The following is a 16,547-nucleotide window of genomic DNA, read 5'->3' on the forward strand; positions in this document are numbered from 1 at the left end:
TTTTCTTATAGGGGCTGAAGCATAGGGGAGGGGCAGGGAGGAGAGGGGGCTGGATTTGTGGACTGTGACATCACCGTCCAGACTCCACAGGTAGATCATCAGAGCACTTGGTTGAGCCTATAGTTATTCAGAAAATCCTAGACCACAGCCAATCCACTGAAGGTTTTTTGGGTGCAATTGAGGTAAAAAACTATACAAAATGCATACATACATACATACATCAAGGAACAGAAAGGCCCATATATATCAATCATAGGATTATAGATGAATCCAGAGATGTATAGCTATAACAACTTGGCAGCCCGTGTGGCCTTATTCCTCTCATGTCCCTCACTACAGGACCGGCCGCTCCTCCCCTTGACCCAGAGGAAGGAGATGAGATGTGAGGGCGTAGCAATCAACACCTGTTTCTAACGCTCGTTTAGTGAAGTGAAGCAGTGTTGTTATGTTACACAGCTGGATATAAGAACAGCTGGATCACTGGGAGATCGTAATGGATCGGAATGCAGGAGAACTTTACAACATGGACCCTGTACAATTCTGTCTGTCTGTGTTCTTGACAGAGCATCTTGTATTTCAGGAACCATGGAGGCCATATCTTCTGTAAAGGGGCCCATTCTCTGGTTGCCTGATGGAGGGCTTCAACCCTCTGCAGCTCAGCAGAGCTTATGGAACACTTGTCGTCCAGGAGGGTAAGCTTGTGAGCTTGTAGATTGGCTATTCTTTGGCTATTTCATACATTATACATTTTTATTTATGTAGGCAAAAGAAAAAGTTGAATCATCAATCGCAATTATTTGAATGACAATTAATCATCCACCAAAATGTCATAATCGTGACCCCCCCCCCCCTCTCACCCTCGCTGTCGTCACAGTGCATGTCTTACATAACTCATGTGTGAAAGTCCTCCCCCTCCCCTCTCTCCACGCAGCCCCTCCCCCCTCCGCTCTCCTCTCCTCTCTCTCCATCCCTGAGTGCTCAGTGCAGACACAGCGTAGCAGTGTGCGTGCGTGAGTGTGTTGTTGCTGAACAGAACAGCCTCATTCTGGTCACTCAGTCAGAATGTTGGGTTCTGTCACTGTGGGTCTGCTCTTCATCCCCGCTGCTGCCGTGATTCTGCTGGCGCACACAGCAAGCACCAAGGTAAGGCACATGCAACGCACGCGCGCGCACACACACACACACACACACACACACACACACACACACACACACACACACACACACACACACACACACACACACAGAGAGAGAGAGGGTTCAATCAAGAGGGTTTATTTGTCACTCACTCATACAGGTTTTGCTATAAAAAGGTACCAAACATGCATTTTTGGGTCATATTTATATTTAAAGCATCAGGACTCATTATAAATTTTAATTAATTACTTTTTGTTTTCTTTCACAAATGATGACTCAAGAAAAAGAGACTATAGTTGGAAATTAAACTCCGAAATGGCTTTATTCTTTTTACTGAATGCCACACACAGAATGCCACACACAGTTAAATTGGAGAATATATACTGTAGCATATAATTATTTCTAATATAATTGTGTGTGTGTGTGTGTGTGTGTGTGTGTGTGTGTGTGTGTGTTTGTGAGAGAGAGGACACATTTGTGCGTCATCACTAGGCAACAGTCTATTTCGACTCCAACACTAAACCCGTAACTACAGTGGCCAGAAGTAACAATTAGTAACTAATCAAGTTAGAATGATCAAGATTCATGTGTGTGTGTGTGTGTGTGTGTGTGTGTGTGTGTGTGTGTGTGTGTGTGTGTGTGTGTGTGTGTGTGTGTGTGTGTGTGTGTGTGTGTGTGTGTGTGTGTGTGTGTGTGTGTGTGTGTGTGTGTGTGTGTGTGTGTGTGTGTGTGTGCGCGTGCGTGTTTTGATGCATACATACATCAAGGGACAGAAAGAGAAAAGCACAGCTGATGCCTGATTTATACTGGTTTCACTGGCCATCAGCAGCTGATTTGAACCACATGAACCCCAGAATCCATATAACATTAGACAAACAAAAGCAGCAGATTTACAAGCTCACAACGTGTTTTTGTTTTTTTTGCAAAGAGAGAGGGGGGGGGGGGGGCAGCTCCAGGTATAGAGACAACCTGGGAAAAAGGGCTTAACACTTTTTTACTAAAGCCTTATTTATACTTTATACTCACAGCATGTCACATTGTGAGCTTAAAGGCCTGCTATTTGTCAGTAATGACTGCACTTTATACTGGTTGCTATAGCAACCATTGCAATGTGGGCACTTGTTTGTACTCTTCTCTATTTGTGAATGAGATTGAATAACGCTGTACAAACAATATGAACAATCTCACATTTCTATGACTCCCTCATCTCTTATCTCCCTCCCTCCCTCCCTCCCTCCCTGTCTCCCTGTCTCCCTCCCTCCCTCCCTCCCTCCCTCCCTGTCTGTCTGTCTGTCTGTCTGTCTGTCTGTCTGTCTGTCTGTCTGTCTGTCTGTCTGTCTGTCTGTCTGTCTGTCTGTCTGTCTGTCTGTCTGACTGTATCCCTTTCTCCCTGAACCTGAATGACTCCATCATAATCAATAAACATGTCACACTGCATGCATGCAAAACAGGCACGCACGCACGCATGTACGCACGCACACACAGCAAAACACCTTACTAAAAGGACGTTTCTCCAAGGGAAGACACATAAAACTGTGTGCGCATACACGCACGTGTGCACAAATGCATGCTTTCGTGTGCATACACACACACACACACACAGCCAATCGAATTAATGGAGGGAGAACACAGGTCGTTAGAAACACTGGCAGCCATGGCAACAATCCTCCCTGGACACAGGAGGTATCATAACACACGTCTGTTCATGAAGGTTATTCTGGGTCACCTGTGTGTGTGTGTGTGTGTGTGTGTGTGTGTGTGTGTGTGTGTGTGTGTGTGTGTGTGTGTGTCAGCCTGTACACAGTAACAACAGGTACATAATATCAAACACTAGATTTTATTATAATAACTTCTATTCCAGTTTTTCCTGTCTACACAAATGGTTACTAATGGTCATAATAATGATCGTTGTCACTATATTAATAGTATTAGTAGTAGTATTATTAGTGTTAACATTATTTTGTAGATGAGCCAGAGGATGTGTGATTTGAGATAACGACACAACTGCAGTGTCCTCACCATTCTTAATGAACCACGGTCCACTCCACAGCCCTATAGTGTCCTTATTCTAGGGCAGATCATTAGGAGAAAATGGAAATACGGTACAACGTACAATCTTCTACATGTGCTATTTGAGAGATTTGGTGTAGAGTGAAATTCTAGCGGACCTATAGAACCGGGGGGAATTAAGTAAATAGGATTTGTGTGCGGTTAATACACATGCAGAGTACATTGGTTCCATTTGTCCACTCTTCACAGAGTAAAATGAACAGTAAGGATTGTATATTCGACAGAATGCCCTGAGCGCGGGCAGAAGGTCTGACTCAGCAATCAGCATCATCAATACCGGACCACTGGCAGAGGGGAGGGGTAAAATAGCATCTGTGTGTCTGTGTGCACCCCATAGCGACGATTTGATTGGCTGAGGGCTTAAAAAGTGAGGACAGAAAAGTGATTGGCAGGAATGTGATGATGTATGATGATAAGAGCGCCCCTCACTTCACACAAGTGTGATTCTTTTATGATAATATGACGTCTTTTGAATGTCTATGGCTTTTTTGACGAAATGTGACTAATTATCTCCACTTAGGCTGGAACAGCAGGGGCGTGTCTGTCTCTGTCCAAACCTCACAAATCACTACACCCATCAGCACCACATTGATTGTGCAATGCTGTCAGGAGGAGACAAAGGGAATCCCTCAATATTATTCACATTTCAGGGTATAAGACTTGCAGCTTGCACCAGCTTGCGCTCGCAGCTTGCTGGAAAGGAATAGCCAAACATGGCCATAATTTGAGGAGGACGAGAGAAAGCGCAAAATAAATTGGCAGTAATCTACTAATCGGTCTAGTGGTGCCGGTAGTCTGTACATCCTGGTCAATGGTGTGACCATCTGTTCCCTGAGGGAACTGCACACAACTACAGACATGAGTGCAACAGAGGAGAGCATGAGCATCTATCCACACATTATCACTCATCACATTTGAACGTTAGTTACAGTGCTAAGGAATAACTGTCACTGCTGGTTTACTTGTACAAGTGGTACTGTACATGGCACAGGCGTGTTTCCCAAATGTCACCAACATCTTGTGGTTGCCCCTCACTGTCTGGCAGAAAGCCAGATCGAACCCCCGGAATACCCAGACAATCAGGCTTGTGAATGACCGAACCAGGAGAAATGGGTTTGTGTGTGTGCGCGTGTGTCTGCGTTTGTGCGTAGAGGCATAATGCATGTATGGATCTATTTGTGTTCCCGTGACTCAGCACTGTGAGTCACTAGGGGTAGAAGAGAGGAGAGGAGAGCATTAATCACTTCTATCCTATACTTAGCTGATCGGAGTCCTCCATGGCTCTATACCCCATCCTCGCTCCACTACACTAAATATCTTTGCCGAAAATTGCGAATCTACAAGACACGTAGCTTGTTGATCAGCTATTGTCACCCCAGAATAGGGACACTATAGGCTTCAAGTAGTTTTTTCTTGTATTGTGAAAATCTAGTATGAATTATATTCACTCTAAATCATTGGTTGTGTACAACTGCCTTTCCTCTCAGTCTTTACCTGCAGTGCGTGGTGGGCGTGGTTTTGATGATTCACTGGGAGGAGCCAGACGTCTGCGGAGAGAGCTCCGTGATTTGCTACCGTACGAGGCGGATATGATGTCATATCCCACAAGACGTGAAGTCCTCTACAACCAACCGGAGGAGTGGAAGGGGCGGGCTTTGGGCCAAGCGCTACAGCGAATGGTGGAGAGTGACCAGCGGCAGGAACAGCAGGAGGAAGAGGAGCAGGCAGCAGGTGATGAAGAAGAACACATTAAATTAATTCTTTAGAAAAAGAAAAACAAGGAGAATTGAAACGTTATGTTTAAAACAAACCAATCAACAGCCCATAGACATATAAAGGCCTATTCCGGCTCTGGGGAGCGTGTCAAAATTGAAGGCACAATTTTACAGAGATTCCTTGCAAAGCATAGCGGAAGTATCGCGTGCGTAATGGAAGTCTCAGAAAAGACGTGCTGTGATTGGCCAGTAGTCAATTGAGTGACAGCGAGAGACATGGAGGAGTCGCATGAGTGACGCCACTTGGGCAGCGTGCCTTCAGTGCTTCCCTAAGGCACTTCTGCCTGTCGCCCCATTGAACAGCAAATGAGGCATCTATATTGTTTATTATCTATATCAACAGCCTACCTGGCCAATTTACTTCGCCTTCTGAACGAGGCCAAGAGCGTGGGTTTGGTGGAAGAGGAAGAGAGACCCGGGGACTTCCAGGAACCCCCAGACTACGATGACACCAACGTGATTGGAAACCCCCAGACCGCCTGGCGGATGCAGCCCAGAATAGACAGGTGAGTGACTTCAATCACTCTTACCCATTTAGGACTGAGGCCGTTTCCAAAAAGAGCCTTCGGGGTGGGATTAACCAATCGGTGTCCGTCAAGACTCAACACTATCCCGTCCCCTCTGGGCTATGGGATCGATGGACTCTACACACACTGCATGGAGAGTGGAGAAACGCTGAAACACTCCTACGTAGTGCATTGCTTATTTCTCACCTCCAATGTTTGCAGATACATACAGTATATTAATGCACTGTTTAAATCACCGTCTGGCCATCATTTTGAGTTGGACAAGGAATGTATCACTCCAAGAGCGTTTCCCTAATTAAAATCAGGTGAGAGTGGAGGAACACTAGCTATGGGAATCAATTTATGGACTTTTGATTGTGTTGAAAAATACAATCATTATGTTTATGACCATGAGTATGCTCTAAAAGTGTGAAAAGGTGTTTTTCGTATGTATTTAGTCTATTCCACAGTAACGCAGCAGAATATTTGAATGTATTTTTCCTATACATGTTTTGAACCTGCAAGTCGGTAGTAATTGGTTGAAGAGAGTTAGTCGGTCAGTTAGTTGGTACTCGCAGTCGCCAGTCTGAGCCCAGGTCTGACCTACCTATGACTCCCTGATCCCAGAATGGATCCAGAGGTAGCCCAGGCTCTACTGGATCGGATCGGTCAGGACCGGCTGCAAGCAAGACTTGGAGCACAAAGAACTGGAACGGGACTTGACAGAGCAACAGACCAGGAGACACTGAGGTCAGTGTCAATAGTATGATAAGAAATTACACAGGAACAGTATTAGACTACACGACTACTAATATATATATTTTTTAAATAAACTTTATTCAAAGGGTATGAGCATGACATCATATGCAAGTTTCACAAAAAGAAAGGAAAATACAACTCTTTGTTTTTATATTTTCTCCCACAACTCCCTTCCCAATCCTCCCCATCCACCCACCATCTTTCCCCACGAGGCCAGACATACAAACAACATATATACAGGTATAAAACCAATAGATTGAATATAGGCTACATAACTACCATACAAAGAACTACTAATATGAATGGATTAGATTAAAATGTAGTAGATTATAAGTCACAGTAATAGTCAGATGGTTTAATCGTATTAGTTAAACATTAACTTAGTTAGCTAGTTTGTTCCTTGGTTGGTTAAAGGGCCACTTCACCCCTTTTGCAACCAGATCCTATTTTAATGATGTTTGGGAGACAAGAAACACTTCCCTGGGGTTTTTTATGTGGGTAATGTGTTTTTAGATATTTTAGTATTTCAAAGGGATGTCATGGACACTGGGCTCACTTACTTCCTGGACTACATGTTGTCTCAGTAAGACAGCCCTCCCCCTATCCACAAAGAGGAGCAGTGCACCAAAGCATTATATGAATTGTAGTCCAGGAAGGTGAGCCCAGTGTCCATGAGATCATAAACACTTTGAAATATTAAAATATTAAAAAAAAGTGGTGGTAGACATCCCAAACATCATTGAAATAAGATCTGGTTGCAAAAGGGGTGAAGTGTCCCTTTAATCGGTTAATTCGTCAATAGGTTGGTATTTGAGGTTAGTGCCACAACACTTTAAAGTAATACACCGTTCTTTCTGCCTCTCTGTGTGTCTGTCATGTATATCGATCAGATACCTTGTTGCTAAGATACTGTCCAGCATTGGACCCGACAACAGCCAGGTGAGTTGGTCTGCTGCTCAGCCAATGAGGACAGACCTGTCGGACAGAGAACCCGCCCATAGGAGGACCCGGCGTTCCCTTGACGACGCGGCTCTGCCGTCGCCTAGCAGCGATCCGCCTCTCCTCAGGGTGAAGAGGTTGGAGGAGGTGGAGGAGGGATACGGTGATGCTGTCCCCGCAGCCCTGCAGAGGATGAAGCGAATCGATACCATGGCAACAGGCCAACAGGATGATGAACTGCATCATGGGGGTCGTAGGCGCAGGAGGAGAGCTGCAGTGAACTACGATCCGAGACTCCTGGCTCAACAAATTCTACAGTACATACAATAGAGAGAGGGAGATAGATGGAGAGAAGGAAAGAGATGAGGGAAGATATTCCAGGAAGAGTGCGAGATGTAGATGCATCATAAAAAGTGAACCCGTCAGTCAGTCAGTCGGTCTGTGTCTGTCTAGATAATATCACCACTGTACGTCAGTGTCAGTGTGATTGTTAAAGAAAACCTCTACCATATTCTGCCACAACTCTGTATTTTGATGTAAGGCTAATGCAACGCTTTAAGCATGCAGCACTCTACTCTCCCCCACCCTCTGCTCGTCTCGTCTCTTTCTCCTTTCACCTCATTTCACCTCATCTCCTCGCTTCTCCTCTCCTCTCTTCTCCTCTCCTCTGCTCTCCCCTCTTCTCCACTCACCTCCGCTCCAATTTCATCTTCTCTACCATTAGCTTAGCTATAGTAGCAAAACTGACAAATGTCAAAAGGCAACAAACAAAATAAAAAATGTCCAACTTATAACTTATTTACATGGCTCCTTTTGTTGTGTGGGAGTGTCACTCATCTATCTCTGTCCATCACTGTCATTGTACAGTGATCCGACAAAACAATTTCTGCATTGTTGTCAAGGTAACAAGATTTCTTTATCTTTGATGTCTTACTGTCCTTGTGGAGATTTTTGGTACTGTCATGGTGTCAGGGTTGACGTGATGACGACTTAGTCGTTACGTCATCTCTTCAATAAAGGCGCAAGCGTGCCAGAATTGTTCTTTGACAAATTAAGTTTCCTGCTGAGATCGTATTTAAGATAATATCTGAACGATAACTTGTTCTTTGAACTTGTCCATCTTTTCATCCGAAGTCCTATCAATTCGGCTAGCCTCAGTCAAGACTCGACTCTTAACAAAGTTAGGAGTTCCATCATAGTCAGCACCCGCGCGTGTGTGACCGCGGGCCATTATCAACCCCAACACATGGATAGTAATACAAGCACAAACACACACACACACACACACACACACACACAAAAACTATTTTATACTTCAATGCTTCGTACATTATCCTACTCTGTTGTGATTCTATCTACTCTAGTCTGTTCATATTCAAATCACTGAAACCAGTATTCCTTCCAGCCTACTCTCTTATTATTAAAGTGTGTAAAAAACAGTATGAAATTATAAAATGGAAAAAAATAGCCAGAATCTTGCGCCTATACCAGGGATACTCAAATAGATTTACCTGTGGGCCACATTACAAAAATGGCAAGGGGCCAGTAGATAAAATTACGACATTAATGATACTTGATAACTTCTCTCTTTCAATTGCTTTATTTGCGTAAAATGTATCAAAGTACAATGGGCATGCACACAATATGTAAATAAATAAATGTGTTACATTTTCTTGCATAAACACAAAGAGCTGTTTCCATAACTGCACAAATTATTGCACATAACATGAGTAGCTGTTATAATAACATAATAACATAACATGAGTAGCTCTTTGCCTGCCTGCCTGCCTGCCTGCCTGCCTGTCTGTCCATGAGTAGTTATTTGTCTGTCTGTCAATGAGTAGCTGTCTTACTGTCTGCCTGTCTATGAGTAGCTGTCTGCCTGCCTGTCTATGAGTAGCTGTCTGTCTGCCTGCCTGCCTGTCCAATTGTCCATGAGTAGCTGTCTGCCTGCCTGCCTAATTGTCCATGAGTAGCTGTCTGTCTGCCTGTCTATGAGTAGCTGTCTGCCTGCCTGCCTAATTGTCCATGAGTAGCTGTCTGTCTGCCTGTCTATGAGTAGCTGTCTGCCTTCCTGCCTGTCCAATTGTCCATGAGTAGCTGTTTGTCTGTCTATGAGTAGCTGTCTGCCTGCCTGCCCAATTGTCTATGAGTAGCTGTCTGTCTGTCTATGAGTAGCTGTCTGCCTTCCTGCCTGTCCAATTGTCCATGAGTAGCTGTCTGTCTGTCTATGAGTAGCTGTCTGCCTTCCTGCCTGTCCAATTGTCCATGAGTAGCTGTCTGCCTGCCTGTCCAATTCTCCATGAGTAGCTGTCTGTCTGCCTGTCTATGAGTAGCTGTCTGACTGCCTGCCTGTCCACTTCTCCATGAGTAGCTGTCTGTCTGTCTGCCTGTCTATGAGTAGCTGTCTGCCTGCCTGCCAGCCAGCAAGTTGGTTAACAGAAAATAAATTGTTATGGCTGAGTAAAATAAAATACAATAAACACAATTTGCCTGAAAATAGATTACCCAGCTATGACCTTTTTCATGAAAAAAAATGAGTAGTGATATGGCTGACTGAGTAAAATAAAACAATCTACCTGAAAATAGATAGCTATAAGTGAAGAGCAATTTCCGCAATTTCCATTTCCGCAATTTCCTCAATTTCCATTTCAACAATTTCCGCAATTTCCGCAATTACCATTTCCGCAATTTCCATTTCCACCATTTCAGCAATACAATTTCCGCAATTTCCATTTCCAACTATTAATGGCAGCTGGGTTTCATCATTCAAATAAAATAGAATTCTGTCCGTTTAGCTATAAAATTATGTCAGGGAATAGGGATACAGAGTATATGTCTTTCATTTGCATTGCATCTCCCCCCCCCCCAAGCTTTTATTTTCGTTCGAGTAATAGTACAACTCTAATAGTATTACTTATAATAATGTAATTAAAGATAACTTCATTCAGATTTATTTATTTTTATTTCATTTTCCAGATTCTTTTTTCTTCTTTTTTTTAGATTTTCATTGGTGGGCCAGTCATAATGGTCCCGCGGGCCTGAGGTTGAGTATCACTGGCCTATACAATAATACTCATTTTATTTGACAGTTTTAGGGCTGTGAAGACATCATTCATGTCATAAAATTCGAAATGCACGCACGCACCTCCTACACAGTAACAGACTGGTTCTTAAAAACCACATGTATTCTACACATAATCTAAAACATATACACCTCATCCATGATACACAATACATTATATTGCAATAAATACAATATTAATATTAGAGTAATACAATATTAATACTACACAGACCTTACTACCCTATCTGTACAGGAAAACAGTTAGAATATTTGTCGATGTAAAAATACTGATGGACCTGTGAGTACCATTGCTTAATTAGATTAATTAATATGTAAAATACAGATATGCACCAGCATACTAGAGTTGTTCCGATACAGATTCTGGTACACTCGGGCCGATACCACCCTCAAGTACTCGTACTCTGTACTCGGAACCGGCCCCGTTACTCTGACCTGAGTACCAAAACATCCAATTGACACTAGGCTGAACCAATGCAACGGGAGCAAGTCTGACCCAACACTGCAGCAGATGGCCAGAAACAGCATCTACAAGCATAAACGTGTGTAGGCATGACAGTGTAGTGTAGGCATGACAATGAAATTAAATTGGAGAAAAAGGGGGTAAAATAAATACTAAAAATGAAGTACTTGTACTCGTACTGAAAAGAAATGGTATCGTGACAACTCTACAGCATACAACATGATGCAGTGACATGTTTACAAGTTAATAAAATACATGCAATAAGTCATTATTGAAATGTCCTACATTCACAATTGTCAATACTGTATGTCCACCAGAGGAAGATCATGTTTCACCGCTCACGTGTGTGTGTGTGTGTGTGTGTGTGTGTGTGTGTGTGTGTGTGCTTGCATATGTGCATGTGTGAGCATGTACACTTTGTACAGGTATTACTATACTTTTGAGGCACAACAATTGAGAAACAGCCTTCTAATGAGGTGTTTTGGTGTGGGTGTGCCAAGATTATTCTAGATAAGTAAAACTCAACTAAAAACTAAAAATAGTTAAATAAATAAATAAATGACTTAAGTTTTAGTCACAATTTGGTCACATGATGTGACACTGCAGTGTGGATAATTCTACTCTGCAGAAATACAGATTTACAGAGTGTGCATAAAGTTCTCAAAACTCGTCTGTGAAAGAAGAGCCCTTTGTGCACTTGATGATTTGACAGCGCGACAGCTTTTTTTTCTTCTCTCTACCCACTAAAAATAGCAGACGAGAAGTAATGAAATTAAGACTATGGATTGAAATGTCTCCATTCTCACTCCATCTCATGCTCTGAGATCTCTTTCCTGAGACTATGCTCGCACGGTCTGCCACCTCTCACTTAGCTGTTTCTTCTTCTCCTACATGCCATTACTTTTCAGTTACACGTACAATTGACTGTCAACTTGTGTAGCCATTATGTCAATGGAGAAACAGCTTTACTCGCTCCTGCGAAGAACTCGAAAACTGACTGTGGGGCAGCAAACACCTGACAATTACACAACCTTTCATTGACTGCATGGTGATATAATAAACATGATATACACATGGATCAATCACACTTTTACGCAGAACACTGAATGACATAATTCTTACTGACATTGCAGCTGGGACTGTTGCACACACTTATTGCAATGTATAAGGCTATAACAATGTAACGTCATGTTTGTGAAAAGTGATGACAACAGACCACACTACTTTTCGATGTGTTCTGTTCATTGTCAAAATAATTGTATGCATACAGCCTGTCTACTTTGGTTGCCCCATAATGATGTAATGACAGCCCTCTATTATATCCCTTCACCCATTGGCCCATGCCTTTCAGCTCATGATCCAGACAGATGGAGGAAGGTAGGGCATGTCTTCTGTCAGAGATGTGTGTTCTACTGCCGAGTGCCGACACCTTTCTATCGAGAAGAGAAGAGAAGAGAAGAGAAGAGAAGAGAAGAGAAGAGAAGAGAAGAGAAGAGAAGAGAAGAGAAGAGAAGAGAAGAGAAGAGAAGAGAAGAGAAGACTTCTCTGGCTTATATTTGTATCCTTTTTGACAACAGGATGGACAGAGGAACACAGCTGAGGATTCATTCCTGGATTGGAGAAGTGAGAGGGGGAGAAGGGAAGATAAAAAAGGGGACAGAGAAGAACAGAATAGAGGTATTGATCAATAAAGAATAATAAGAATCGGTCCGATGACTCACCTGGTGAAACTGAACCAGGACATTTTTCTACGCAGATAAAAGACCTGTAGTCACTACAGAGAGAGACGGAGAGAGAGAGATGACAAATGGCGAGAAATACGTTTTGGTAAATACTTTAAAGCCAATAATGCATTACAGATACATTCATAGTGCATAGTTAATCATTTGAATTATATTGAACACTCTCTCTGCTCATCCATCCATCCACCTACCATCTTTGTTATCAGGTGGCAGTAGAGCATCCTGTCTGTTTCCCAGTACAAAGGCCAGTGTGGCCAGTATGGAGGCATCCAGTATTCCCAGTATGGCCAGTATATATGCCCAGTGCACCGAACAGTTCCCTGGAGAGAAACTACTCACCTGAAGAGAGAGAGAGAGATGCTAATAATAAATGGGCAAGTTGACTTGGTCACTAATTTGATATAAGAAATTAGATCTTGAATCCATAAAAGGTTTTCAGCCTTCAAAGGGGATCGAGTTAAGCCTTTGTTCAAACTGCAGACGATTGTTATGATTCCGAAATGTTCTTTAGGACCGAATGTCAACACTGTTATTTGCAAGTGATCAGATGGGATTTGCGTATTCAGACAACATCACCCTATCTGCATTTGTTGCTGTGGTAAAGAGGTAAGACAATGGCATGACTAATGTTCATTGCTCAACTTATGCTTAACAATGTCACTTACAAATAAACGATGTACAAGCTCACAACATGTTGCAAATTTGCAATGTGACATGTTGCGAGCTTGTAGATTGGCCATTTTCCATGTTTCAGTGTCTGAGTGTCCACTGTCCAGACTGAGACACATCTTTATAAATTCAGATTTGAATCACATTTCAAACCACCTAGGAATGTAGTACAAATCAGATCCACAATATTAACAATTTTGTATATTTTGCTGTTCAGAATTGATAAAAACAGTCCAGATTCCTGTATAGGCCAAAATCTGATTTGGGCTGCCAGTCTGAACATACTGTACAGTAGCCTAAATTTCTGTATTTTTTCCGCGGCACCAAAAGACAATTATGTCATTTTAGGCTACTCGAAGGAAATGTTGACACAACCAATGCACTGACAGAGCAAATTTATAGGACCATAGTCACTCTGTGACAGATCTATGCAATGCTAAGTGTCTGCTGCATTATTGACAGTCAGCGATGTTGTTTGATTCATCTGGCCTAACTGGAACATGTACTGCAAAGGTTGAATTTAAGTGGTCTGAGAATTGCATTCAGCATTACTGATAGTTATAACAAGAAGAAGTGTAGTGAACTGACCCCATCGCCACACAGAGCTCTCATCTCTGCACACTCCCAGGAGTCTGGAAACAACAGACAGGCCAACGCCATACATGACCCTGACAGACAGACAGACAGACAGACAGACAGACAGACAGACAGACAGACAGACAGACAGACAGACAGACAAAAAAAAAAGTCTCTCACAATTTGGCCAATGTTTGACAAATAATATGTAGTATAGTTTGTTGAAGATTTTTTTCCCCCTCTTTCTTTATTTCCCTTTTTTTAATTTTTTTTAGGACCCAACCTCAAAAAAGGGGATCCCATGGTGGTCCCGACTCAGAGGCTGAGAACCACCGGTCTAGACCGTACTCTCCAAAATCGGACCCAAAAGATGTAGCATGGGTCATGGGCTCTGTCGTGTACCTGCTGTCAGCTGCAGCCAGGCGCAGATCTTGTAGACGGTGGCAGCGTTACAGAACCTGAAGAGGCAGAGACATCCCACGCTGGTCCATACCATGGTCAGAGACACACACACCAGGACGGCTGAACTCTGGAACGCTGGCAGAGGAGTCAGAGTTGACAGCCGGCCACGACACTCTGGAACCGGCCAGTCAGTCTCCACACACACCTAAACAGTAAACACACAACTAGTTAGTCATAGTTAAGCCCTAACCACACAAAAGGGTTAAGACAGTTTTAGCGTTGTCCCTGTGGTGTGATATTTCTTGTTGCATGTTGACCCACATTGACCCACGTTGACCCTAGTGATTCAACACATGGAATTCAATGGCCCAAACCACACCAAAGGGTCGAGACGGTTTTTTGCGTTAACTCCTTGCAAACGTTTGGACCCAAGGAGTTGCATGGTGACTTTGGTGTGGTTAGGGCTTTAGATAGAGATGCAGATATTTAACTAGTCCAATGGTATTAGTTAAGATAAATCTCTCAATAACAGATTTGAGTGGTAGGTCAGTCCACAGATGGACACCAACATGTCACCTTTTTGCTGCTTATGCCATGGCATTTTTTCCATGCCTGTAACCTTTGGGAATAAATCACGATTTGGTTGCATTTTACTCTGACTGATTTCCAGCCGCTTATTGGGCCAACCTTTACACAATTCAATGGAAAACAGGACGATGTCCCAATACATCATATATTTCAATGAACATGTATTTGTTTCATGAGCATCAGTATCGGTCAAGAACTATCCAACTGTATTGAAATCTCCAGAACCCTTCCTTTTTTAAGGTTAAAATAGCAGACCTATTTTCACTACATTTGCAATATGTTTTTTTTTAAATAGCATTGTGCCATTGCCTTCCAATATATGTACTGAAGTCAATAGCACAATATTTGTCTTTGCAATGTAGTGGAGTGAGAGTGAAAGTATCCAAAGATACTCAATATCCTCAAGCAAAGTACAGATATAGGCCTACTTAAGTACAATAGCCGCCCTACTCCATTAAATGTACTTGGTTACTGCCCGCCACTGGACATTAGTGAGCAGCCTCACCTCAAACAGACCCAGCGTGCCGCTGTGAGGCGCGGGTCCAGAGCCCTTGTAGTGGGTCTGGGTGCTGGTTCTGACCCAGGAGGGCTGCACCAAGACCACCAACTGGATGATGGCCAGACATAATGAGCACACGGCCCACAGGACCCCCACGGCACGCGCACTGCGCACAAACTCTGTCTGGTACAACCTGGCTACCTCTGTCACATGTGGGGCGAGGTGAGGGGTCACTGCCATGATGGTAACGTAACCACCTGGAGGAGAAAGGGGGGGGGGGGGGGGGGGGTATATTGAAAAGAAGAAATAAAATAGACTAATAATTGTGAAGGAAACCCATGCTGCCCCTTTCTCTCTTCCACTCAGGAACACATGGATGATGATGGTACATGTCACACGCAAGCACACGCAAGCACACACACACACACACACACACACACACACACGGTGACACACACACACACGGTGACACACACACACACACACACACACACACACACGGTGACACACACGCACACACTGTGACACACACACACACACACACACACACACACACAGGAATAATAACTACCTATGTCCACCACGTGTGATCTGTTTTACACACCTTCATTCAATGATTGATTGATTGGTTGATTGATACTTTATTAAAAATCTGCAAAGACAAGCACAGGAGGTTTTTAACAACAGCAAGATAGCCTGGCTTCTTTCCATTGGGGTGAAGGTGATGGGGTCCTTCATAGATAGTTCATATAGTCAGACTCATACTCAATTCATCACGCACACGCGCAGCCTGCCTACCGCTGTCAACACGGCACGCAGCGCAGGCCTATGTTCATTAATTTAGAGCGACACTACTAGTCTAATAAACGGCAGAGCGTTAGCAGCACATCGTGACGATGACGTCTGAATGAAATATATAAATATGAATATATTATTAATAATGGACGTATTCTTACTGTAGGATGCTCTCTGTCGTTGTCCTCAGTGTTCTCTGTCTCTCTCTCTCTCTCTCTCTCTCTCTCTCTCTCTCTCTCTCGGAGATTTATTTTCTGTATGCTGCTGGGGCTGGGGGCGGGGCGGAGGTTGCTGTTCTGCTGCTATACATCCGATAGAGGTACAATGAATGATTCTATCACAAATATAGGCTAAATGCTACTGATCTACCGTGGTACAACCACATGCATATGACGTTTGACTCGCCGTGCATGGGAGGGGGGTGCATCCATATAACTAATGGGTGCATCAGAGCGGAGGAGAGAGAAGCAGGAGGAGGAAGATAAGAGGGGTAGAATAATTGATTTATCGAAAATTCAAAATTGTATTAACAGTTTGTAGAA

General features: G+C 43.2%; 2 protein-coding genes across 2 annotated transcripts; one reads left to right on the forward strand and one right to left on the reverse strand.

Moving 5' to 3' along the window:
* The first annotated feature begins 996 nt into the window (after positions 1 to 996).
* Positions 997 to 7,958, forward strand: pcsk1nl (proprotein convertase subtilisin/kexin type 1 inhibitor, like). Its single transcript, XM_080762731.1, has 5 exons — positions 997 to 1,143; positions 4,695 to 4,938; positions 5,326 to 5,488; positions 6,116 to 6,238; positions 7,138 to 7,958. Exons 1-5 carry the CDS (start codon positions 1,063 to 1,065, stop codon positions 7,514 to 7,516), a joined length of 990 nt encoding a protein of 329 aa, XP_080618857.1. The 5' UTR covers positions 997 to 1,062; the 3' UTR covers positions 7,517 to 7,958.
* A 4,524-nt stretch (positions 7,959 to 12,482) lies between these two features.
* Positions 12,483 to 15,450, reverse strand: lhfpl4b (LHFPL tetraspan subfamily member 4b; the record flags this gene model as incomplete). The annotated part of the gene is made up of 5 exons (XM_080762733.1): positions 12,483 to 12,508; positions 12,668 to 12,815; positions 13,734 to 13,813; positions 14,124 to 14,328; positions 15,217 to 15,450. 5 exons carry the CDS (start codon positions 15,448 to 15,450, stop codon positions 12,483 to 12,485), a joined length of 693 nt encoding a protein of 230 aa, XP_080618859.1.
* Between the last annotated feature and the right edge of the window lie 1,097 nt (positions 15,451 to 16,547).

The sequence above is a fragment of the Protomyctophum bolini genome, assembly GCF_963924005.1.
Source record: "Protomyctophum bolini genome assembly, chromosome: 5".
Classification (NCBI taxonomy): domain Eukaryota; kingdom Metazoa; phylum Chordata; class Actinopteri; order Myctophiformes; family Myctophidae; genus Protomyctophum; species Protomyctophum bolini.